The 27407-nt window shown below is 41.4% G+C and overlaps 1 protein-coding gene across 7 annotated transcripts in view; it reads left to right on the top strand.

Annotated features, from left to right (window-relative positions):
- Nucleotides 1-27407, top strand: part of STARD13 (StAR related lipid transfer domain containing 13) — a 191084-nt gene that overhangs the window by 118934 nt on the left and 44743 nt on the right. For all 7 annotated transcript variants that reach the window (XM_045473678.1, XM_045473706.1, XM_045473687.1 and 4 more), the window contains exons 2-3: nucleotides 7058-7129; nucleotides 10925-11006. In XM_045473678.1, coding sequence (XP_045329634.1) covers nucleotides 7058-7129; nucleotides 10925-11006 — 154 coding nt within the window. The remainder of the gene's footprint in view (nucleotides 1-7057; nucleotides 7130-10924; nucleotides 11007-27407) is intronic.

Below are 27407 nucleotides of genomic sequence, written 5' to 3'. Positions count from 1 at the left end.
CAATCTGGTTAGGAGCTATTTGGCTGGCAGAGCATATACTTTCTGCTTTCTTTTTCTTTGAGATTGATTGGGGTGGGATTGTAAATTTTCTTTTTCTTTCTGGTTTTTGTGTGTGTGTGTGTGTGTGCTCTTAGGAATATGAGCATAAGGAATAGTATTTATATTCCTGAAGACTTTCCTTGTTCAGTTGCACCTGAACTTTTGATTTTCTGTGGTGTGCGTATGTGAGAGAAAAAGTGTGTGTGTCTGTGAATATGGGTGCACTCACACACTCGACACATGTAGCTGCATGTAACTAAGGATCGTGAAAGGATTCTTTTCATTTTTTTAATTCACAGAGGCCATGCACTGCAGGCAGGAAAGCAGAATTCCAAGCAGAAATGATTCCTGATACTGATTGTGTTCACTTCTAGAGCACACTAATAACAGATATCCAGCAACAGCTTCAAGTTGAAATAAAGGTCCATAGGCTTTCTCTCTAGAATGGGTATCTAGCCCTGCGTTAAATTAGTTTAAGCTAGATTATCCTCTGTAGCAAGTTGTCCCCCATGTTGTAGTGGCATAAAACAACGGAAGTTTATTTCTTGCTCACATTACATGGCAGCAGCTAGTCTGCTGTGGCTTTGTTTCCTGTGTCATCATTCCAGGACCCAGGTTCAAGGAATAACATGTCTGAGACCTACTAGCCTCGTGAGAAAGGGAAAAGAGTAGGAAAACTGAAAGAACTAGATGACAGCTTTTGAAGCATTTTGCTTGAAACTAGCATACATTGCTTCTGCTCACATTTCATTGGCTAAAGTGGGTCACGTGGCCAAAGCTGGACAGCAATGGGATGGGAAGTAAATGCTTCCCAGTTGGAGGAGAACTGCAAGTTCCACAACAACTGGAAAGAGCAGGGAATCATCGTAAGTGTTGAAGAAAATGTATGTGTGTGTGTGTGTGTGTGTGTGTGTGCTTTCATTATAAATTTAAAAATTAAATACATTAGTAATAAATTAAGACTAAATTACTTATACAGTGTAGGATTGCCCCCAACAAAGCAGGTTAAAAACCAGGAAAAAGACTGGTTAAAAACAACTCTTGAGTGACTAGGAATAGACCTACCATTCAGGTGTTGAATTTGCTTGATCCTCTTTTACTCTAATAGAAATTATTTTTAAGTGACTCGATTTGCTATGAATCCAGCTTGCAGAAGGTCTTTCAAGGCCTGAGGAATAAGGCTAGTGTAAGAACTGGCAGTGGAATAGTGTGTCCCAACACGTATGTGATTCTTGCTTCAGGTAAAATGTACACATAAACACAACCATGAATCTCCACCTTATCTGTGTATAACTTGGTGTCATAGGAATATATGCATCTTCCAGATTTTTTCTTCTATTGTTCTGTATCAGCTGACAAAAAGATACGTTGCTACACATTAAGGAAATAGTTGCCTTAAAAATAAGGCACTGAATGGAAAATAAAATGGGTGTTTCTAAGTTAGTTCACTGATTTGAATATTCAGTGATTAATAATCTTAAGTTTATCCTAAATAACTTATTTAGAATATAAGGGAAAGAAAATGATATGCATATTAGAAAAATTATAATTGGTAAACATTTAAGACTTACTCAAGGCCTTTTACACATCGCAATAAACTTATTATATAATTCAAAGAGTGCAAAAAAGAAGTATCCTGTCACCATGATGTGAAACCTAAATCAGTCTTGATTACATAACTTGATATTTAATCCTATACCTGTGATTAAGGTTATAAAGCACTCTTGGGAGAAGGATTGGGGTGGTCATGTATGGATCTATGTAATTTTAATTATTGCATCATGCATATCTATATATAGATGGGATGGACACTCTGGCATTGATTTTAACAAAACTAGTGTAGTGTATGGCCAAATAAATAACCTTCAGTAAGTAAGGACTTCGCTTGAGAAATTCCAAGTGAAGACCAAAGAGTCATTTGTCTTAAGTAGTACACTAATGATGAAGCTAACTCAGCCATATAAATTAATCTAAGCCAACAACCATGAGTGTGTTGAAATGTTAATACCTTTGATAGACTTTTATAGTGTTAATTGCATCCACTGCAGACATCTTGTGGTGGTTGAGTCACTCATAATCTTCCAGAAACAGGGTGCCCACCATGTTAGCCAATTTAAACGGAAAAACAAAGCACCTACTTTTCTAAATCACATGGAGACCCACGATGCCTCCCCCCCACCCCCCACTTCTCTTGAGTATTTTAATGAACATTTAAGAAAGAAGACCTACTTAAATTGGAGCCTGTGTGACCACTGAAATTCCAGGAGATTTGTAAGAACAACATAAACACATATGCCTGTATATATTGATTTCATAAACCTTTCAGGGTAGACCAGGTTCCTTCTAGCCAGCTAGCTTTCTGATAATAATAAAATTTAATTTGGCCTTAATTTGAATTTTTGGTCATTTAGAAAGAATAGTATTCCTTTGGGTTAGCTATGGAAAAAGCATTTGCTGTGCCGAGAATAACGTAAACCAAAAAATGTACTTAAAACGTTTAGCTAGGAGAACACACTGTTCCCAAGCACTCTAGAAACACCAGTTTAAAAATTCAATGAGATTGTAACATGAGAGGAGGCCTGCCAGCCTGGGCAGCAAATTTGCTGTGCTCAAAATAACCCCTTACTTGACCAGAGCCCTCCAGAACCCTATCTACCTGACTATCCAAACATCACTGCATGGTGTCTCTTTAAAGAAACAGCTTGTAAATCTCTTAACTCACATAGACTTCCAGCCTTCTCCACAACCAGTCTGTATTGGTGAAGTCTTACTGAACTGTTTTCTCTTGGCTACCTTGATTTTATAACCTCCCAGCAGTGATTAACAATTGGCAGTATTCAAGAATCAAGTATTTTAAAAAAATAAGGATCATTCTCAAAACAGAGTAAATTTCCCATTTTTGCCAACAATATCATTATGTGGAAAAATATTCACAATGTATTACTATGTGAAAATAGGTAGTCAACCAAAGATACTACAACAATTACCATTTTGATAAATAACATACACTAAATCATGTGTTAGTAATGGGACAAGAGTTGACCTTTTTCTTTCATTGTGCCTTTTTGTGTTTTTTATAAGTTTTCAACACTGAGCTGTGAAACTAAGAAATAATATAATATCTTTTAAAACCAGTGTTACAGGCCGTGGTTAGTTTCCACTTTGTTCTCATGCCCGTTGATTGGCAGCTTCCTAGGCACCCAGGGAGACAGCCTCCCTCTACCGCATCTGCTCTCAACAGAGGCCACATCATGTTCTAAGCACGTAGGAAAGGAAGCTAAGGCAGAGTGAGTGACTTTCCCTCAAGTAGAATCACAGACAGGTGGCAGGAGAGTATGCCCAGCACCAAAGAATTTTCTGTATTTACTGAGTGAAAAGGTTTGATTGGTCTTTGCACAGATCGAGCTATCAGTTGTTAAACTGGATATCTCCCTTTTCAACCAGTTGATTTCGGCCCCCAAACAACTGTTGACTTAAAATCCTGAAGCTCCTTGGTCTCCTTGAACTAAAGGGAGTGGGGGTGTTCTTAAGGAGTAGGTCATGCCCGTTTGGGTGGTGGTGATAGGACCAAGGAGTGTGGTTGGGGTGACCAGGACTGTCTGCCCCACCTAAACTAAGTAGAAGAGTCTCCTAACAGGAGACTTAACAAGAGGTTCTATTATCTGAAGAAGCAGGGGGTGGGGGGGCGGATACCGAGCAGGCAAAAATAGGTACCCACTATAGAGTTAAAGAGAAATGAGTTTTACATATAATAATTGCAGAAATTCTGATGAAATCCTATCATGCTGTGGAGTCAAACAGATTGAATTTTCTCAGGTAATGTAATGTGGTAACTGCAGTAGAGATCAGTAGGCCAGTCTGTCCAAGGTCATTCTGTTCTATCTACCCCACACTTCAGCTTTCTACAAACTTGCAGCAACTTGATGCTTTGCTTTGTTTCCCTGGAACTGCCACAGGGACAGGTATGGGTTGCAAATAGAGAACAAATAAAACTGTAAGCACATGATTTGAATGGCCCTTAAAGCTTTCACATAATATTATGCTGGCTAGCAGGAGCACAGTTAGAGATTTTCACACTCTCCTCAAACGTCATTTAAATCTCATGAGGTAGGTCTTGGTGACATGATGACCCTGGCAATGATGGTTCCTTTTGAATTTTCTAAGATTTTTTGGCCACTGCAAGGGTAATATGCCCTTAGCATTAGCATCTGGCTGATGGGTGTTAGTAGGGGCTGTGGGGACTCAGTAGAAATTGTAAGGGCTTTTTTTCCTCCAGCTCAACTTGATGGGCAACGTCAAATTTGACAGTGGTTAAGTATGTCTGATTATTTCGTGTCTTTGCTTTGTCACTAGGGTGTAAACAAGAGTTTGTTTGCCCTTAGAGTTTGAGATATCAAGGTGCTGGGCCTACAGCTAGAGCAGAAGGGATATTGGAGAGACATTTCAGAAGTAGAAGCAAGTTGGGTGTGCAGGAGTGATGGCAAGGAGCATCCACCATGGCTGGGATGTGGCTTCTTCTCGGTTATTATGAACTAACTGCCATCTTTGTTGGATTTGACTCTGAGACTTAAAGGCTAAATGCCTCCCCAGTTTAAAAATCAGTTTATTTAAGGGTCTGATTTAGCTGGATTCTGGTTAAGATGTGATTATTCATGTTTACATATTCATAGAATCTCAGTTCATTATCTTTGTTGCTCTTGTGAAAAAATAAACTGAAGTTAGAGAACCTTTTAAATAAAATCTCCTAGGCTAGCCTGAAGCTCGTTCCACTGTCCAACGAGAGTCTTCAGTTCCAAAGGGAATTTTCCTATAAGGACCCCTGCTGCCCGCCTCTCATTGTCCTAACTACTTCAGGGTCCGGTGGAAGGTCCACTTTTTTATAAGCTCACTTCCCACTCCCCTTTGAGTTTTCTGTGTTGTAGAACCCCTGCCTTCTAGGTCCCCTCTGTTTGGTCTTCATGGTCTGTCTCTCTGGGGTTCTCCTGCTTAACACTGCATTTTGAGAGTAGTGAAAGTAATAGAAAAAAAGGCAGACTATTCATGTAGTTTCAACAGAAAATTCAGAATTCTATGCTTCTCTTTAAGACTGCTGGCTCATAATTAAGTTTAGACAGTATCCAGGAATTAGATATTTCCTCCTTATTAATCATTGCATTATACTGAAAGAGAAAGAAACTCTGAAGTTTGAAAATTTAGAAAGCAACAGTCTATCTATGACTCAGTAATAACTGACCACATTTTCCACGTTACATCCAGAATGTGCATTTCCTACTTCCTCTGAAATACTTGTGTGATTTTCAAAGCAGAAGCCTTCACATAAGGACTCTCAAAGGAGTACTCATAAGCCTGTTAAGCCCTATAGTAATTGCCCTTTGTATCTTCCCAAAGAAAACCCATGTTAGCCTACAGTACAGTTCAGCTGAGTGTCCATTTTGAACTGTACTTGTGGATCTCAGAGACATCCCTCCTGAGCAAAATGCTTTCCAAGGCTTTTATTTCCAGCTTGGTGCCCTGAGTATTTCTGAATGATGCCTGCATGGCAGGAACAAGTACATAGGTCTGTGCTGGTAGCAATTATGTAAAAAATCCTCATGCTGAACAAAAAACCCAAGATTTAGAAACTGTCAATCACTAGAATGGCAGTGGATTGGGGGATGCCTCTGAAATGCCCTGAATTTAATGTGAAATCTCAATCTATGTCCAACCAGATCCATGGGATGGGAATGAAAGTGTTTGCTCTTTCATATGGGGCCTGTGCAAAATCTGGCCTTTGATGTGTTTGCCTAACATCTACCATATATATAGCTCTGTCACAATAAACATTATGCTGCACAGACATTTTTTCCCCGAATTCAGTGCATAGATGCTGTGCTCTCAATGTTAGGTCTAGAGGCTCGAGCCCGCAGCTGATGTTAGTGTAGCTCATTTTTGTGCCGTTGTCCCAAGAACACCCTGTACTCTCGGCTTTTGCTATGGGGAGAAGTGAACATCAGAGTAAATGGAAATACAATGACCTGACCGGGCTCCATCCCAACAGCAGAGGAAGAGGGCTGGGTAGAAACCTGTTAAAACAGGCTGTTTAATTTTGTTTGGAGAAACTGGACTTTTGACAGATGAACTTCTTTTCCCTCACATTCGTATTTGTCTAACAGAGTTGTGGTTGGGAATTGATCCAGGATTCACAAGGTCAAAAAGTGACCTGGTTCACATACTGTAGACTCCTCCCACCTCACCCCACAGCTTCTCCAGGCAGGTGGTCCCGTGCGTGGTTGGGGTGTCCACACTGAATGGTCACCCAAAGGACATATCAGCCTTTTGGATTCAGCCCTCAGAGATTCTAGCAGCCCCATCAAACTTGCCTCGGTTCCGGATAACCAGCTTTGCTTTTCCATGCTCCACTCTGCAGCTTGAAATCATTCGGATGTGTCTGATGAATGAACATCTTGTTGGAAGGCATTGGGAATTAAAGCCATCAGAAAAATTAAATAGCAATACACTGGATTTTTGTAATACCTTTCTTCATGAGAAAATACATTTTCATGGACCATCCAGCTGTATTCTTTCTTTCAATAGCCCAGGAGTGAAAGAATAAAGGAAGGTTGAATGAGTATACTTAGCCTTATCTTTAAGCTTTAAAAGTTTTAAAAAAATTTCATTTAAAAAAAGGATCATAAGGAAGTGTTTCTTCCTTCTCTGTAGTCCCTTGGCTCCCTGGTATATAAATAAGACGTTTTTCCCTGCCTGAAACTCAGCCTTTGTGTTCTGTAATCTGTGGTTTTGTTATTATCCAAATACTTGTGGATCTACATTGAAGATAATCTTAATAGGCACATAAGTACCTTTGTGATACCTGCTCATTTTACACCCATTTCAGGCAGGTCTACTGAGACAGACTTGCCTGAGAACAATTTTGCTTTGTAACGACTACAGTGCTCACCAGTTTCTCCTTGATTAAGAAGGTAGAGTGCTAGCGTGTGGCTGCTGGACTCAACGCATTTCCCTTTCTTGTATTTTTCAGAAATCGAGGCGAAGGAAGCATGCGACTGGCTCCGTGCTGCTGGGTTCCCACAATACGCTCAGTTGTATGAGGGTAGGTTGGCCTTCCCTTCACTCTTTATAAAGAGAATTAATTCAAACTGAACCTCGCATAGCCTGCGGTGTGTTTTGCACTTCCAAAGCTTTTCTCAGCCGTTTTCCTTTGCTGTCTCTTTCCCTCAGCCTTTGCAATCCCAGGGTGTAGACCCATGCCAATTTAGACACGAGTGTTGCTGCCCAGGCCTACCTGACATTCCGCTCTACACCGCTTCTCACTTCTTTACCTTCTGCTTCTTCTCTCTTCACGGTCAACCCCGACTCTGCCTTTTCCTTCCAGCATTCTACCTTCAGCAGCTTTCTTTGTTCCTATTCTGATTGAGGTATAATTGACATACGGCGTTACATTGGCGTTGGGTATACACCACAGTGACTCGACAGTTCTGTACATCACACAGTGCTCGCCGCACTCCGGGTAGTCACCATTGTCACCATGCAGTGTTGTCGTCGTATTATTCTACGTATTTCCTTTGTGGTGCTTTCATTAGTAACAGCTCTCTTGCACTTCTGTCCTTACTCTTTTTCCTTGTTTTTTTTTTTTTTTTTTTTTTTTTTTTCTGTACTACTCTCTGATTTCTTGAAAGTGCAATAAATGAGTTGTTGATAAGTTTCCTGAAAATCACAAAACCAGTTGTCTTGAGACCTTCCTTCTGTTCTGTTTAAATGAAAAAAAAAATTAAGACACAATATGGAGAAGAAGTTATTTGGGGGGATTTGAAGTGAGATGTTTGTTGCCAGCATCATAGTTCTTTCACTGATGTTTTATTTGGCACTTAATAAACTTAATCACCTGTATCTTACTCATCCCTGAAACTATAACCAAGGCTACGAACTACTTCTTGGATTGTCCAGAATAGTGAATTAGGATCCTAATGGTAAACAGATGGAGCACTCAAGATGGTCTGAGGAGGACTCATTTCTAAAAATGTTTATTACAAAAGTGTGGGCAGGATATGAGAAACCAGGAGGAACCATACAGGTGCCCAGAGTTCATAGCCACAGAGCTGCCACTGCCGTAGGCCCAAAGGGATGGGCAGAGGGAGCGGGTGCCAGAAACCAGGACAAGAGAGGATCCCTAGAGCAAAGGACACAGCTGGTGGTGAGTGATAACCAGGAGGGTAAATGCCCTGACCTTGCACTCCTGCTCCCCTCCATCTCCAGCCAGGGCTCCCTGTTGGCCAAACACAAAAGGAAACCAAGGAAAATGGGTCCCCTCGAATGCCATCCTCACTGGTGACCCTCGGCGCACAAGGCAGGGTATAAAACAGTGGAGAGTGGATCTGTAGGGCTAGACAAAGGACATCTAGAACATTAAACAGCATTGAGTTCTCTTCCTGATGGCGTAAAATCTATGCAGGATAGAAAGAAGCAACAAAATTAACCCATAGTCACTGGTGACTCTCATTCACTCACCTGGAAGCTCAGTTTTACATGTATGTGTGTGTGTGTATATATATATATAGATAGATAGATAGATATGCATATACATATAACATATATATACACATATACATATATACATACATACACACACACACACACACACATAAAACCCTTATTCTACTTCTGTAACTTAAATTCAGTGGATGAAGGAGAGCATATCTCAAAATGTGCTTTGAAGTCTAGAGTCTCTGACTCAAGTTTTTATAAAGGAGGGTTTTATAATTTTGGTCTAAAGAACGCTACTCCCACCCTCCCACCCCCTCCAATTTACTGATGATGAGAGAGAGGCCCAGAGGTTAAATGACTTTTTCAACATTAAAAGGCGGAGGAATCAGAATTAAAATCGTAGTCTCTTAAGTCTTAATGCAGTGTGTTTTCTCCTATAATGTGAACTCTCTTTGTTCTCAAATACATATAACATATGTATTGTGAACATTGTTCTCAAATACATATAACATATGTATTTTGAACTCAAAATACCTTGCAATTTATTTATTTTTGTTATTTTTTTAATGTTTATTCATTTTTGAAAGACAGAGAGACACAGAACACAAGCAGGGGTGGGGCAGAGAGAGAGGGGGACACAGAATCCAAAGCAGGCTCCAGGCTCCGAGCTGTCAGCACAGAGCCCGATGTGGGGCTCGAACCCACGAACCATGAGATCATGACCTGAGCTGAAGTCGGCGTTTAACCTACTGAGCCACCCAGGTGCCCCAAAATATCTTGCAATTTAAATATGAAGTGTCTACAAATGGCTAAGAAGTAAATTAAATTTCTTCTCTTTAGATAGAATCAATTAGTTGAATATCTTGCTGATACTCTAAAGTGACTCACGATTTTGCTACAAAAGAAAACATTTGAGGCCATTGAGCTTTGGTTATTTTTGGAAATTTCCTTTCTAGAGAAAAAGAATGTGCCATAAGTAAAAGGTGCCTGTCAAATTGTATTTAAGCCATGTCATTGAATAAATATAATAAGAAAGAGCAAATACTTACATGGAACATACTGTGTGCCAGGTCCTGCTGAGAGCACTTTACCTATAACCACTTATTTAATATTCTCAGCACTATAGGTTAAGTATTATAATTATCATCATCCCCTTTTTACAGATGGGGAAACACAAGCCCAGAAGAGGTTAGGTAAGTTGTACCCAGTTCTACCTCTAGAGATTAGCAGTGCCGGGACTCAAAGCCAAGGCAACTGGGCTGTGGTGTCTGTGTTTCTCATTACTACACACACTCCCTCTCGAGCAGAACAAGACAGTCTTCATTCCAGCACCATCTGGAATTCACTCACATTACTTTTATCACCAGAAGAGATTGTTTCTATTTCCAACTCACATTAAGATTTAGATACCTTTATGGGGCGCCTGGGTGGCGCAGTCGGTTAAGCGTCCGACTTCAGCCAGGTCACGATCTCGCGGTCCGGGAGTTCGAGCCCCGCGTCAGGCTCTGGGCTGATGGCTCAGAGCCTGGAGCCTGTTTCTGATTCTGTGTCTCCCTCTCTCGCTGCCCCTCCCCCGTTCATGCTCTGTCTCTCTCTGTCCCAAAAAATAAAAAATAAACGTTGAAAAAAAAATTAAAAAAAAAGATTTAGATACCTTTAGATTTCTTATGACTGGCAAGGTGGAGGCAGTGCAAAGTATAAAATGAGAAAGAGAAAGAATGGCAGGATAGTGGTAATGATTTGACATTGTCTGTTAGGTCTGACCATGGTCTCTATTAGAATGATCCCCAGATTTTCATCTCTGTGAATAAGGTACCTACCAATAACACTGCATCTTGAGCGTGGCCCTTGACCTCCAAAGTTGGCATGAATAGTCAGTCTGTGGGAGAAAAATCATGATGCTGGAATTTATCTCTTTGGATAGAATCAGTTGTTTGAGTATTTTGCTGATACTCTAAAGTGGCTCAAGATTTTGCTACAAAAGAACACATGTGTGGCCACTGAGTTTCGGGTATTTTTGGAAATTTGTTTTCTAAAGAAAAAAAAATCTTCCAAATTAAGTATTTCATGAACTGATCAAGATAAAAGTCAGTGATGTTAAGTGTGAGAGTATAAAAACTCTTCATATAGATAGGCTAATGTCTGTGATTATGATGAACCACAAAAATGCAGGCACTTAATATTCACTCCTATCCAAGGACCTCTTTTATATCCTTCAAAGCACTTATTTGATAAAACTAAAACTGCCTACTATCTTAAACATTACCAACACACCCAGTGATGGGAAAGCAACTGCCAGGACCAGTCATGTGTACAGAAACATGGTGGTCGAAAGATATTGGTGCCCATTCAGATAAAAACAAGACTCATAATCTCCCTTGTTTCTCTCTTTCTCTTTTTTCAGATTCCCAATTTCCCATCAACATTGTGGCTGTCAAGAATGATCATGAGTTTCTTGAAAAGGACCTTGTAGAACCTCTTTACAGGTAAATTGGGTGAAATATTTTTGTTAGTTTCAATTGTGCAGTCTCCAATAGGTATCACTGTAGTGAGGGGCAAGTTCAATGACTCCATCGTAAGTATTTATTGAGTGCCTACTATATGCCAGGCAAGGGTCCAGGTTCTACCACAGTGAGCATGATTGGTCCCTGGTTTCATGAAGCTTCAATCCTAGTCACAGGCTTCAGAAAATACATTGAGAAAAAGAAAAAGAGAGTCAGTGAGAGAAAAAGAGAATAACAGGGAGATGTTAACTCAGAGACTGTTCAGTGCCATGAAAAAACTAAGATGACTCCATAGACTGTGGTGATTGGGGTCAGGGATGGATTGGTTAGCAGGGGAGGCCACAGCATGAGTGGACAGAGTAGGTCCCGAAAAACTCCATGAGTATGTCAAACTTGGCTGTATTTTTTGCAAAGTCAAGTGATTATATGAGCAAACTAGAAGATATAAGCTCAAGTGATTATATCAGCAACCTGAAATATTTAGTCTTTGCTATGTGATAGATGCTAGATAAAAATAAAGATGTAAATGAGGAATTCCCTCTCCTCAAAGGATTTATAATCTGGTTGGAGAAGTCTAGTTGAAGAAATAAAGCATGAATACATGAACAGATAAGTAACGATTGTAATTTGAGTGATAGGAAATGATGCCAATGTAACCAGTATCCACGAACAATTAAATGCTGCATGAGAGACAGTATGTGTCTGTAGGAATTTGAAATTTCTTAACGAAGGCCCTGGAGAGAGGTCAGGGATGGAGATAAATAGTAGTTACAGGAGGTGAGTCATTTTTCCATGGCCACACAGCTAGTTAGGAGTTGAATTGACCTTAAAACGCGGTACTTACAGTTTTCAATCCAGTGCTCATTCTAGCACATTCTGCAGAGACATAGAAGGATGGTAGTTTAATCAGAAAGCAATGATGAGCAAAACTTTTTTCAAGATAAGAGAGACTGGGGCGACTGGGTGGCTCAGTCGGTTAAGCATCCGACTTCGGTCTGTGAGTTGGAGGCCTGCATCGGGCTCTGAGCCTGGAGCCTGCTTCAGATTCTGTGTCTCCCTGTCTCTCTGCCCCCACCCCCTGCCCCACTCATTCTCTGTCTCCCTTGCTGTCAAAAATAGCTAAAGATAAAAAAAAAAGATAAGAGAGACCAAGGTATGTTAGGACAGTGCGTAAATAACCTTAGACTTTCTGAGTCTTCAGACATACATATTTTTGTATCTGCTCTGTGGTTCCTATCTGAAGAAAAAATAGATTTGCATTAAGAATTGATCTCTGGGGGCGCCTGGGTGGCGCAGTCGGTTAGGTGTCCGACTTCAGCCAGGTCACGATCTTGCGGTCCGTGAGTTCGAGCCCCGCATCGGGCTCTGGGCTGATGGCTCAGAGCCTGGAGCCTGTTTCCGACTCTGTGTCTCCCTCTCTCTCTGCCCCTACCCCGTTCATGCTCTGTCTCTCTCTGTCCCAAAAATAAATAAACGTTGAAAAAAAAAAATTAAAAAAAAAAAAAAAAAAAAAAGAATTGATCTCTGAATGTTTAAGGAAAATAGTACTGTGGGTTTGCTTAAGTGTGTAAAAGAGCAAAGAACTCTTGAAATCACAAATTAGAGGAACAGGCTATTTGGACTAGAAAACAAATAATGGCACAAAATAAATGGCACAAAATGCCCTTTGTGAGCGTTTATGAGAGGAATGGATGGTTTGATTGCAGCTTTTTAAAGGTCATAAATTGGAAAAGAAGTGTTTTCTCTTCAGGATGTCTGAGGTACACCCCAAGCAAGAGCATTTCCCTTCTCAGGAGATTTCACTCAAACCAGAACTATTCCAATAGCACTTCCTTCTGAGTTTTCCCTCTTAGTGTTAACCAAGGAGACTTTTACTAGCTGGCATTAAAAAAAAAAATAAGTAATTTTTGTATCTTAATTATGTTATATTGCATTATCATTTTTCCCCATATGCTTTCTTTAAGTCAAAGTGTCATATATACGTACAAACTAAAATTCACTATTTTGAGTGAACAGTTTTTGAGAATTGACGAATGCCTGTAGACATGTAACTGTCACCACAACCAAGATAAAGAACAGCTCCATCACCCCCCAAAATTCCCTGGTTCCCCTTTATCATCAGCCTCTAACCCTACCGCCAAACCCCTGGCAACCACTGATCTTGTTTTTGTACCTGTTGTTTTGCCTTTTCCAGAATACCATATAAATGAAATCAAACAATATGTAGCCTTTTGAGCCTGGCTTCTTTTAGTTGGTGTACTACATTTAAGATTCATCCGTGTTGTTGATGTATCAATCAGTACCATTACTGGGTAGTATTACCTCGTATGGCATTCTGCATTGTCCATTCACCAGCTGAAGGATGTTTGAGTTGTCATCAGTTTTGGTGGTCATAAAGCAACTATAAACATTCATATTCGGGGTTTTGTGTGAACATAAGTGTTCATTTCTTTTAAGTAAAATCCTAGGAATGGGATTGCGGGGTCCATTTGATAACTGTATTTTAACTTCTTAAGAAATCACCAGGCTTTTCAAAAGTGATCATATCACTTTGTATTTTCACCAACAATGTGTCAGAATTCCAGTAGCTCCACATCTTTGCCACCACTTGGTGCTGTCACTTTTTGTTTTGTTTGTTATTGAGGTATAGTTGACACACAACGTTGCATTAGTTTCAGATGTACTACATGGTGATTCAACAAGTCCATACATTATGCCATGCTCATCACAAGTGTAGCTACTAACTGTCACCATATAACACTATTACAGTACCATTGATTATATTCCCTATGCTATGTCTTTCATCCCCATGGCATGTATTGTTTGTTTTGTTTGTAGCCATTCTAATAGGTGTCTACAGTTATTAACTCATTAGAATTTTAATTTGCATTTCCTTAATGAGTAATGATGTTGAATGTCTTTTCATGTGCTTGTTTACCATACCTGTATCTTCCTTGGTAAAGTGTCTGTTCAAGTCTTTTGCCCATTTTAAAATTTGGTTGTTTGGTTTTTTTATTTTTGACTTTTAAGAATTCCTTATATGCTGTAGGTATAAATCCTTTGTCAGATATGGGTTTTGTAATATTTTCTACCAGTCTGTAGCTTGTCTTTTTGATCTTTTAACAGTGTCTTTCACAGAAGTTTTAAATTTTGCTTAAATCCAGTTTATCATTTTTTTCCATATTTTTAGTCACATCTAAGAAACCTTTCCCTAACATAAGGTTGCAACTATTTTCTCCTTTGTTTTCTTCTGGAGATTTTAGTGTTATGTTTTCATCGAATTCAATGGTCCATTTAAAGTTAATTTTTTATTAGGTACAAAGTATGGATCAAGATTCTTTTTTTGCACATCAATGTCCCATTGGTTCGACACCATATTAGAAAATTATACTTTCCACATTAAATCGCCTTTGCACCTGTAATGTTAATCAATTGGCCACGTATGTGTAAATATATTTCTAGACTATTCTGTTCCATTTATCTGTATGTCTAATCCTTCATCAATATGACACAGGATTACTTAGTTTTATGTATATCTTGGAATCCAATAATATACGGCCTCCAACTTGGTTCTTCTTTGCCAGGATTGTTTTGGTTATTCTAGTTCCTCTGCCTTTCATATAAATTTTAAAAACATCTTGTTGGTATCTATTTTAAAAACCCTCTGGAATATTGATTTGGATTATGTTGACTCTATAGATCAGTTTGGGGAGAATTGACATCTTAACAGTACTGAATCTTCTGATTTATAAATACAACGTATTTATTTATTTAGGTCTCCTTTGATTTTTTTTCAACCCTGACTTGTGATTTTCAACATATGGATACTACACATCCTCAAAAGTACTTAAGAATTTCATGTTTTGTGGGGCACCTGGGTGGCTCAGTTGGTTAAGCGTCTGACTTCGGCTCAGGTCATGATCTCACGTTCCGTGAGTTCGAGCCCCATGTCGGACTCTGTGCTGACAGCTCAGAGTCTGGAGCCTGCTTCTGATTCTGTGTCTCCCTCTCTCTCTGACCCTCCCCTGTTCATGCTGTCTCTCTCTGTCTCAAAAGTAAACATTTAAAAAAATTAAAAAAAAAGAATTTCATGTTTTGTGGTGCTATTGCAAATAGCACAGCTTTTTTTTATAATTTCAATTTCCAGTTGCTCAATTAACATCATGTAAATTTTTGTTATATATTGTCCTTGGATTCTATAGTCCTTCTAAACTCACTCATTACTTCCTAGTAGCTTCATCATAGATATCTAAAATTTTATTTTGAAATATAAATAAAGGATTACATTGTAAACCAAGAATAAAAATTATAGTACATATTTTCAAGACAGGATTGCAGGGGCAAAGACTATCTCTGATTGTTCAGCTGTGTTTACTGCTGACATGGCTAAGTGGGCCAATCTTTGCATCTCATACAGTTGGGTGGTAAATCCTTATCTATTCACTGCTGCTTGTGATCTGAGATGCCTTGACTAAGTTTTGGATTTTTCCATCAAAGTCGACTCAAAAAAAAAAAAATGCCTCTCATGGGGCACCTGTGTGGCTCAGTTGGTTAAGCATCTGACTCTTGGTTTCTACGCAGGTTATGATCTCACAGTTTATGAGTTCAAAGCCCACGTCGGGCTCTGTCTGCACTGACAGCACAGAGCCTGCTTGGCATTCTCTGTCTCCCTCTCTCTCTGCCCCCTCCTCTGCTTGCTTTCTGTGTCTCTCTCTCAAAATAAATAAATAACGTTTAAAAATAAATAAATAAATAAATAAATAAATAAATAAATAAATAAATAAATAAAATTTTGAAAAATGCCTTTCAGACACATTATAGAGATGACCTAGTACAATGAATGTGAAATCATTTAGAGACAGACAGTTCTGAATAGTGCTATTAGTGTCAGCCAGAAAAATCAGGAAGCCTTCTCTTGTAGAGCCCGTGAGCCCTCTCCGCTGCAGCCCACGGCAGGACCTGCGCAGACATACCCCAAAAGGTGTTGCTGCATAAATACGTGCGAGTGCAGCAATGTCAGACAGCACGGTGTTCTTCACAGGGGCCCAGCTTGTGTAAAAATGGCGAGAGTGGCAGGAGGTTGTTATAATTGGAATCAGTCTTATGATAACTATGTCTCCAAAAATATTATGAAGTAAGAAAAGCGTTTGGCTGCAAGTGTGTGAGCTGAGGTTCTTGGGGCGTAGGAGTGGCGAGTGGAATGGAGGCCAAAGGAATAGTCCCAGCAAGGTGGATCAAAGGAAGCAGGCACAGTAAGGAGGCAGACGGCGGTGGCTTGGCTAAAGGGGACCCGTGTGGAGTTTGTTCCCTTCATTACAAGTTCCACCAGGGCACCGATTGCCAAGGTAGCAAATAGCAGAACGCAGGCAGAAGGAAGAACTCCAGCCTGAGGGGAGCGACAGCACTTATAAAACTTTGAGATCGATGAGTGGTTAATTAGACACTCGCCCACTCACATGGAATGTAATGATTGATGCCTGGAGAGCAGTAAGGGGTCGGGATTTTATTCGTTTTCTCACTGGTGCACTATAGACACAGCGTGAGTTGGTCTCCTATTTTATTTTTAAGCTTTGCGTTTGTCATGCATATTTGAAGCTCGGAGCTAATGCAGAATCACAAAGGAAGCCGCAGCCAGAGGTTTCTGCCAGGTTTCTGCCAGGTAAACAAATGAAGACAGGAGGGCTGAAAGTCTCCTGCAAATGTTACCCACGACAAGAATTTTTACTCACCTTTGGTTTTCTGGACGTGTCTCACCTGTGTAGACAGACAGTTAATCCTGGGTCCTAATGACACTTAGTGAGTTGTTGAACAGAGTTTACTTTTTGATCGGTTGGGAAAACGTATCGTACTGAGGGTATTGATGGCAAGGAGGACCCGTGCGTGGCCCAGAACACATAGTTGTGGAGCTCCCAGGTTTCGGTCTCGAACGCTATACAGGTTTGCTGTATCTGCTGGCAGTGTGAACTTCCAGGATGGCAACCATGCCTTACCATTGCTTCTGCGTCCGACAGTCCCAGCACATAGTAGGCGCTCTGTAAATATTTGTTACTGCAAATTAGAGTAGTGCAGCTTCTCATTTTAGCAACCACAGTTATAATTTTGTTTTGATGTTCTTTGATTCAATTCCTAATTGAAAAATATTTTCCCCTGTGAGCAACGAAAGATATTTGCAAATCTAAGTACCTTAGATGAACTCGATGAAACTGTTCACCGTATCAGAATGTAGGAATAGCCAAGGTGTCAATAATAGCTTGAAAAGTTTGTCCCCTTTAAAGCAAATTGCAGCAAATTGAAGTCCCTAAATGAGATTTTTAAGGATAATATGTTCTATTAGCATTTTGCTTTACGATATTCGCTCAGACTGATAACATAGGGCCTTGATGCTCAAGTGATCTCTGAGCTTCTAATTTAGTATTAGGCCAGTACACCATCCGCGTAACTTATGTTAATAAATACTAGCTAATTGTATTATGTATAAAACAGGGCATTACCTTGTTCGGTACCATTTCGTGGAGATATGGAATTGATTCAGATGATAGAGTGCGTCTATCACTGCCCTTTGTATTTAAAAGGATAATTAATGACCCTGGTTTTTGTGTGCAGCAGGCAGCAGGTGAGGGAGAGTGCTGACAAAAATGAGGTTTATGATTTACCTCTACACACAAATGCACATCTTTGAGTATGTTACATAACATAATAATATTAAATAATGGTAGTCTTTATGAATATTGAGATATATTTTAAATATTTTCCCTTTTAGAATATTTATCACAGAAAGTGTACAGTATTATGTGTTATGTTATGTCATATAATAATATGTGACAATTAGTTGGACTGACACCTTGGACAAATCATTGAGGGAAGGATACAGGATAATCATGGTCACTTCCCACTTTAAAATTCTGAGCTATAAGAAAAATACAAATCCCAGTGAGTGGTGATTTTATTTTTTAAAAAACGCTTACAAAGTGTTCACTATGTACCAGGCACTACTCTAAGCACTTTACAAATATGTGGTTATTTAATTCCATAACAGCTCTATAAAGAGGCTCTCAGCAACATGATTCCCATTTTATAGGCAAGGAAACTGAGGCACAGAGGTATAAAATAATTGGCCCACTCAGCTAGTGAATGGCAGTGCTAGGATTCAAAGCCAGGCAGGCTGCTTCTGGAGTTTTTAAGGAGAGCTGAGGTCTTCCTGTGAAATACAACTTGGAATACTTTCCATATCCTCCTTTGAAGATAATTTTTCCAAACATGCCTGTGTTGCTTATGATATCCTGAGTTTGACTCATAAATCCCAAGGATAGAAATTATGGTGGCATCTCTACTTTATTCTTCATGGAACTACATTTAAAAAATAATTAATTAATAATTAATTAATTAATTTTTAAAAATTAAAAAAGTAATAATAAGAGTTGAAAGCACACTGTTCTTCCGTGAAGAGATGAGATGTGATTTCCTGTCAGGAAAGTAGCCAGCCCCTTCTCATTTGTTCCTTCGGCTCTGTTCCATCGCTGTGCCTTCAGGGCCTCTCTGGGCTACAGAGACCAGTAGGACAGAATCCTCGCCCTCAGGTCTCAGGCTAATGCAGTGGTCTCAGCCTGGAAGGGGAGGAGCATCTTGTCCCCCTCTCAACATCCAGGGACGTATTTTTGCCCCCCACAACTGGGTGATGCTACTGGCATGTCGTGGGTGGAGGTCGGGGATGCTGCCGAAACTCCTAGAGTGCACGGGGCAGCCCCCATAAGCAGGAATCGTCTGGCTCCAGAGGCCAGTTGTGCCAAGGTTGAGAAGCGAGTAAATGGCGATTTACTTGGACAAATGGTATGATCGCTGTAAGTACGGATGCAGGGAAAGGGGTTTCGGAGAGGGCTTCCTGGAAAAATGACCCTAAAAGACCAGTCAGGATTACCCAGACAAGAACACATGACATCTTGTTGTGCCTATTTTGAACTTTTAGCTTTTTTTTAAAGTAAATTAGTGTGCAGGAAAGATATCTTTATCCCCACCCCCTTCCCGCACACAGCCATCATAGTATAGAGCAGGCCTGGGGTACAGACACGCCAGAGTCAGAGATAGGGGACTTCAGATATAGATGTAGATGGAATATAGATACATGAAAAACATTGATCCTTGTATTTTTAAATGGCCTCTTGTGTAAATTTTTCCAACCGGCTACTCAAAATGATTTTTACGTATATGAACTTCCAAGAAGAACACACAAGAAACCATAAAACAGGACAGCAGATTGAGGGGAGAGTTGCTATTTTTAATTACATATATTAGATATTTTGTATTGCATTATTAAAAACATTAATAATGTTTTTATTTTTTTTTTACTTTTTTAAATTTTTTTTTAATGTTTATTTATTTTTGAGACAGAGAGAGACAGAGCATGAACGGGGGAGGGTCAGAGAGAGAGGGAGACACAGAATCCGAAACAGGCTCCAGGCTCTGAGCTGTCAGCACAGAGCCCGACGGGGGGCTCAAACTCAAGAACCGTGAGATCGTGACCTGAGTCGAAGTCAGACACTTAACTGACCGAGCCACCCAGGCGCCCCAATGTTGATTTAGTTTTTTAAAATATTTTATTTATTTATTTATTTTGAGAGAGAGAGAGATAACACAAGTAGGGGAGGGGCGGAGAGAGAGGGACAGAGAGAATCCCAAGCAGACCCCGCACTGTCAGCACAGAGCCCATGGTGGGGCTCGAACTCACGAACCGTGAGATCATGATGCGAGCCGAAACCAGGAGTCAGACGCCTAACCGACCGAGCCACCCAGGCGCCCCTAACAATGTTTTTAAAAGTGGCTGGCTTTGCCAGATAAATAACAGATGACGGTGGCTAACATTTAGTGAGTGTCTACTGCTGCTTGGTAACATACATTGGTCTCATTTAATCCGTACAAGAACCTATGAGTTACAGGTGCTGTAGCTCCGAAGTCAGGGTGACCAGGCTCCTCCCGGTTGGAGCAGCCGGGGATGGTGGCACCTTTCACTGAGGCAGGGAGCAGCCATGGAGTCTGGCCAGGGTCTGAGCCCGGGAAGGTGTGGTGAGCTGGGGTACCTGAGGGGCTGGGACCAGAGGAGTTGCCGTCAGGTGCGCGGATCTGCAGCCAGCCAGGGACCACAGCCGGAGACAGAGATGCAAAGTCATCTACGTACGCGGGCATGAAGGTCCTGAGACTGAGTGATGTCCCCCAAGGACAGTGAGCACCGTGACTGAAAGATGGGGGCCCATGTGGTGGAGGACAGGCTGGGGAAGGAGCTGAGAGCCAATGCTAGGGCCCAGAGTGAGGCCCGCCAGTTACCCCTGGCCTGGTTTTGCTTTGCTTTCCTTTGAACCTCTCAGAGACACCTCCGGTTGTGACCCCTGCTTCAACTTGGACCAGCTCTTGCTAGAGAAATTATCTGGATTAGCAGTTGTTGTGAACAGTTAAAGGCCAAGCACACCCCATCTGATTTTTCCAATGCAGGCATGTGTGAATTTAAAACTTGAATCAAATCCTGCAAACTAAAGAAGTCCAAGAAAACCTGCGTCTTTTGTTTTCGAAGTTCTTTTTCTTGGGCTGTTGAACCTTACTGATTTGCCAGTGGACCTTACACTCTTCCTTGAGTCCTTGATCATTAGAGGACGTGATTTAAAATTGCTTTCTGGGGATGGAGTGCACAACCTGGTGACTGTATTGTATACAATAGCTGTAATGTATACAATAACCATACTGTATTGTATATTTGAAAGCTGCTCAGAGACTAAATCTTAAAAGTTCTCATTATGAGAAAATAATGTCACCATGTGTGGCTGTGGATGTTGACTAGACTTATTGTGGTGATCCTTTTGCAACATATACACACATCAACTCATCAGGTTGCACACCGAAAACGAACACAGTGTTATGGGTCGATTATATCTCAATAAAAAAAATTACTTTCCAAATCACACAGTTCCACACACACATCCTCTCTCCCCCGACGAGAGCATACACATACTTCATTTTTCTTCTTGTAGCTAGATCTGTCCGTGCCTAACTGGTTTCCTCCCACACTGCAGCTACTATCCAGGAACAGCTGTGTGTGGGTCGATGGGCCGGAGGAGACAGCGTGACCGCTTGGTGGGAGAGCAGCAGGGGTGAAAAGCTCCGCAGAGCAGAGGGGCACGGCCCTCACTGCCTCAGCGGTGGCCCAGTGACAGCCGCTTGTGGACTTCTGACCGTATGCTTTTTCCCTGACACGCCATAAAGCCCTCCTGCTGGATGGCCTGCGATTTCTGAAAGGCCCCACCCTTGCAGAGCTGCATGCCGCAGTTGTCTGTCTGGCACAGCTACCCATCCTGCTCTGCAGAGCCGGTTTTGTGAACTCCTGAGCTGCAGGGCTGTGGGGAGACCTTTCCCAGGCCCTGTGCTCCTTGCCCAGAGAGGAGGAGCCCCTGCTCTCCCTCACCTTTGATTCCTGGGGTCAGGACGAGTCTCCGGGACTTTGTTTCGGACCGTCTTTGAGGGCCCCGCCCGGAACACTCCTAAGCAGACGGGGCCAGATACCTTCAGCCCCTGACACTTGAGTGCAGGGTGAGAAGTTCAGGCCGCGCAGGCTTTAACCAGAATCACATGTTAGAGACGAATTCATACCTTTGCTTGTCACTCCTTTCATGGCTTTGGCAGGAATATTAGAAATATCACAGGAAACTGGCCATTAAATCAGCATGGGAGACCTCTAAAGTCTGGTAGTTTTAACTGTAAGATTTGAATCTAAAATGTGAGGAGGGGAAGGGGTTTTTTTGGTTTTGTGGTTTTTTGGTTTTTGCTTTCCTGTACATCCATAGGCAGAGGGCCCTCCTGTGTCTCCCAGGCAGGCCTGTGTTGCAGTGTGAGTGGAAGAACCCTCTCAGACACGGGCCAGACCACCCTCCCATCACCCTCAGATGCTTGAGGCACATTCCCTGCTCACAAATCGCCAGCCCTCCCAGCAAGCCCTCCGTGTTCTGCGTGGCCCCCGCGTCCTGCCCTCCTGGACGTTGTCTCTGAGGTTCTCCTCCTGTGTGCTCAGAGCAGTCTATGCACCACGAGATTTGACACGGGCCACCACCCCGCCCCACTCTGGTTCTGGCTAGCTGGGCCTCAACGGAAGGACCTTCTGCCAGGCTTCTAAGTGCTCCACAGGAGGGACTGTATCTTAGGAGTGTAGCGTGGGTACTTCGTGGCCTTGTGTGGAGCAGGAAGTGAATATTTGTTACATTGAACTGGAACCTGGAAGAAAATAACCTGTCAGCTCGGGAATTATTTTATTGCTTCTACATGTGAAGAGAATATTATGTCATGATGAATTATTCCTTTTCTCCAGAGATACCACACATCTCTCCTTCTTAGCTAGACTTCTTAAAAGAGCACTGTGTTCATGGTCTGTCTTCACTTTCTCTGAGTCCACTTACCCCTCAGCCTTCTTCCCTCAGGCTTCTCTGAAACTGCCCTTGGTAACTGCTAAATCCAAAAGGCACATTTTAAGGGGCGCCTGGGTGGCTCAGTCGGTTGAGCGTCTGACTTCGGCTCAGATCATGATCTCTCAGTCCGTGAGTTCGGGCCCCGCGTTGGGCTCTGTGCTGACAGCTCACAGCCTGGAGCCTGCTTTGGATTCTGTGTCTCCCTCTCTCTCTTCCCCTCTCCCACTCGGGTTCTGTCTCTCTCTCTCTCTCTCTCTCTCTCTCTCTCTCTCTCTCTCAAAAATAAATAATAAAACATTCAAAACAAAACTTTAAAAAAGGCACATTTTAAGCTGTACATCACCTCCCCGGCCTAAGTATTCAGTACAATGAACTGTATACTGGGGTACCTGGGTGGCTCACTCAGTTAAGCATCCGACTCTTGATTTCAGCTCAGGTCATGATCTCACAGTTTGTGGGTTCGAGCCCCACATCGGGTTCAGCACTGACAGTGCAGAGCCTGTTTGGGGTTCTCTCTCTCCCTCTCTCTCTGCCCCTCCGCTGCTAGCATGCATGTTATCTCTCTCTCTCTCAAAATAAATAAATAAAAACATCTTTAAAAACTAAAGAAAAAAAGAACCATCCACTCACTGCTTTCTGTGATGGTCATTCCATGGCTTCTAGGACACGGCCTTCAGCTGGTTCTGTTGACCTCTTACGTCTCTGACCACACCTTCTCCACATCTGACTCCTTCTCACTGGCCTGTGCCTTACACGCTGGAGTTTCCAGGGTTCTGGATTCCCTGAGGATGGTTGGCTCAATTATTATGTATCTTGTGTGTAAGTCACTGTGATGCCCAGCTTTCCCAAGGGGGTCTGGACATCACAAAGGCCCCTAACAGTTAACACATCCAAACATGAACTTCTGATTTTCTCCTGCCCAGCTCCCCCCTGACTTCCCCAAGTCACTGTTTTCTGTGTTCTGTGGCACGGTGACAAAGCCTGGAATCTGGGAGTCGTCCTCTACTTCTCCTCCTCGGCTCCTTCCCTGTCAAAGACCAAATCTTCATCGGCTCCAACTCCCTTTTGCCATCTTTCACCCAAACTATCGTAAACATGCCCTAACGTTCTTCAGCTCATTCTCCACCCTGCCACCGCTTATGTTTGTAATGTGCGATCTAACGGCGTTCCTCTCCTGTCTAATATCCTTCAGTTGCTCCCCATCACTCACAGATTACTCTTGACATACTCATTTTGGTCCTTCGTGATCTAGCCCCTACCTTTCTCTGCAGACATCCCCACTCACATACTTACGAGTCCTAGACTGAAGCGTGCTATTTAATGCCCGTTTGCTTTGCCTGTAACTCTTTTAGCCTAAGCAGCAAATTTCTCCTAGTCCTTCCTGGGCTTGCTCAAATATTATCTCCTCTGGGAGGTTTTGTCCTTATGCACTCAGGAAGTGAGCTGCTTCTTGTTTGTGAAATTTATATCGCATGCCGGACTGTGAGATCCTCAAGGGCAGGGACCACATCTTATCCGCCTCTGCATTCCTGCCACCTACCCTTGCTCCTGGTACGTAGTGCACTATTGGACAAAGAGTCTTGACTTCTTGTCTTCTTTCCCATTAGAACCCCAGGTTTCACTCTTAAAATGAGATTTCTACCTCCCCTTTACTCATGTACTGGCCTTCTCAAGGATTCTGAAGACAGCAATGGCCATTCACAGATTCTGCAGTGATATCAGATACTCAGATTCTTCTGAAAGGATCAAACTGCTTTGCTTCTGTTAAAGCAGAAATCTAGTTTGCTCAGAGTGCAAAGTGGACAAGCTTCATCGTGTGTCATGGGTTTTCTCTTTGCATGGAATAAAGGAGAGGGGAAGGAAACTACCATTTGTTCAAAAGTCTCTGCTAGGTACAGGACTAGGCTCTCATTTCCTGGATAGGCAGGAGCAGAGACATCACTGTCAAGAAGTCCTCGTCCTAGCTCTCCCGCTAACTAATGTGTGGCTCCCTGGAGCGAGTGGTCGTCTCAGATCCTTATTCTCCTCATTTAAAAATAAAAGGGTCAGACCAAATTGTCCCCAGAGGTTGCCAAGCTCTAAGGTTTCGTTAGAAAAAAAATCAGTGAGTAGATTTGCCCTGAGCCAGCACCTGTGCTAGGCATTAGGGATGCCAATAAGATGCAGTCCTTAGCCTGTCGTATTCAGTGTGGAAGAATAATTCTGTTATTCTGACTCTGCACAGGCTGTTGCGACTACTTAAAATCAATCACCGATTGGACCTATATAAACAAAGTATGTTCGGTAAAGAAAGAAAAACCTACTGGGGCACCTGGGTGGCTCAGTCAGTGAAGCTTCCAACTTCAGCGCAGGTCATGGTCTCACGGCTCATGAGTTCAAGCCCCGTATCAGGCTCTGTGCTGACAGCTAGGAGCCTGGAGCCTGCTTCGGATCCTGTGTCTCCCTCTCTCTCTGCCCCTCCCCTGCTCATGCTCTGTCTCTCTCTGTCTCAAAAATAAATAAAAACATTTAAATAAATAAATAAATAAATAAATAAATAAATAAAACTTTAAAAGAAAGAAAGAAAGAAAGAAAGAAAGAAAAACCTACTGAAACGATCGTGTGTAAAATTTCCTGCAAGACCTAATTCAGATTAGATGAATAAATTATGGTTCATGCCTCAAAAGAGGCTCTAACCCAGAGAAGACCCACTGTGCATGCAGCCGATAAAATAAATTTTATAATCAAGATTGTTACTCCTACAGGAATAGTTTTTCAGGAAACCGCTGCTAGACCAACTCAGATTATCTGAAGGGTTTTATGGTACTTACCATGAAGTTAGAGGTAGACAAATACCGATGCTAAATACATGTCCTGAACAAAGATGGGCTTCATTCATAGCAGAATTTCACAGGGGTTTTGATAAAGTGCTCTGGATACTTCTGTTATGTGACATGTTCTTTTACCTGAGGCGGCCAGTCCCTAAAGAGGCATTCACATCTCTCGAGGATATGTGTTTCATCCGTTTTGTATTCTTGCAGAGTCTAGCCAGTTTCTTTTACCTTGTGCAAAATAAATCACAGGCTGATGCTGCACCGTGCTGGAACTGTCTGCCTAGTTTCAGACCACCATAAAGAGTGTTTTCTCTCCTTGTGTCTTTTTTTTTCATCTTAACAAATCAGTTGTGTTTTTTTTCCCCAGCGTTGTTGAGGCATATTTGACAAATAAAATTATAGAATATATAAAGTGCACAACATGCTGATTTGATACACATACACCTTTTCAAAGGAAGAGTTGAATGGTTGTGGGTATGATATTTGAAATTGTACCCAGGATTTCTAAGAGGTCTTCAACGATGATACTTTTGTAGATAGGATTGAGAACCGATGCGCAAGTGGATGGAGAGCAAAGGAAATGGAGATCACTTTACGTTGATAATTGCAAAGACAGATAAATAAAGTTATCATTAAATGAATCTAACAAAAACTGTGTCTTTAAAAAATAGACTTTTTAAAAGAGCCATTTTAGAGTCACAGAAAAAATGGAAGACAGAGTACAGAGAGTTCCTGTATACCCCTGTACCTGCACGTACTCAGCCTCTTTCATGATCACCATCCCACACAGAGTGTGGGACCTACACATCATCATCACCCCAAGTCCATAATTTGCATTAAGGTTCACTCTTGGTCTTACACATTCTGTGGGTTTTGACAAATGTATAATGATTTCTATCCACCATTAGAGTACCACACGAAATAGTTTCACAGCCTGAAAATCCCTTAGGCTCTGACTGTTCAGCCCTCCCTCCTAACTCCTAGCAACCACTCATCTTTTTCATGTACCCATAGTTTTGTCTTTTCCAGATTGTCATATAGTTGGAATCACACAGTACGTAGACTTCACAGATTGGCTTCTTTCACTTAGTAGTATGCATTTAAGGTCCCTCCATGTCTTTTCATGCATTGATGGCTCAGTTTCTTTTAACACTGAATAATATTCCATTGTCTGGATATATCACAGTTGATTTATCCATCCACCTACTGAAGGACTTCTTGGTTGCTTCCAGGTTTTTGCAGTTATGAATAAGTCTGCTATAAACATTCCTGTGCAGGTTTTTATATGTACATAAGTTTTCAACTCATTTAGGTAAAATACCAGGGTGTGATTGCTCAGTCCTATGGTATGGGTATGTTTGGCAGTAAGAAACTGTCAGACTGTCTTCCAAAGTGCTGTACCATTTTGCATCCCCAACTGCAGTGAGTGAGCATTCCTGTTGCTTCACATTCTTGTCAGCATTTTGTGTGGTCAATGTTTTATAATTTTGTCATTCTAATAAGTGTATGGTGTTATCTCATGGTTATTTTAATTTGCAATTCTCTAATGATGCATGATGTTAAGCATCTTTTTATGTGCTAATTTGCCATCTGTGTGTCTTGATTGGAGAAGTGTCTGTTCAGACTGTTTGCCTATTTTTGTAATTGGGTTGATTGTTTTCTTATTAAAGTTTTAAGAGTTCTTTGTATATTTTAGATAATAATCCTTTATCAGATATGTTTTTTGCAAATGTTTTCTTCAAGTCTATAACTTGTCTTCTCATACACTCAACAATGTCTTTCTCAGAAGTTTTTAATTGTAATGAAGTCCAGTTTATCAGTTATTTATTTTATAGATCATGTCTTTGGTGTTGTATCTAAAAAGTTATCACCAAACCTCAAGTCATTTAGATTTCCTTCTATGTTATCTTCCAGGGATCTTATAATTTTGTGTTTACATTTAGGTCTGTGATTCATTTTGAGTTAATTTTTGTGATGGGTAGAAGGTCTGTGTCTAGATGGATTTGTGTTGTGTGTGTGGTATGTGTGTGTGTGTGTGTGTGTGTGTGTGTGTGTTCAGTTGTTGCAAAAAAATTGTTGAAAGGCTATCAGTAGAAGGTCTGTGTCTAGATGGATTTGTGTTTGTGTGTGTG

Source organism: Leopardus geoffroyi, chromosome A1 (genome assembly GCF_018350155.1).
Source record: "Leopardus geoffroyi isolate Oge1 chromosome A1, O.geoffroyi_Oge1_pat1.0, whole genome shotgun sequence".
Lineage (NCBI taxonomy): Eukaryota > Metazoa > Chordata > Mammalia > Carnivora > Felidae > Leopardus > Leopardus geoffroyi.
This window is presented reverse-complemented; position numbering and strand designations above follow the sequence as displayed.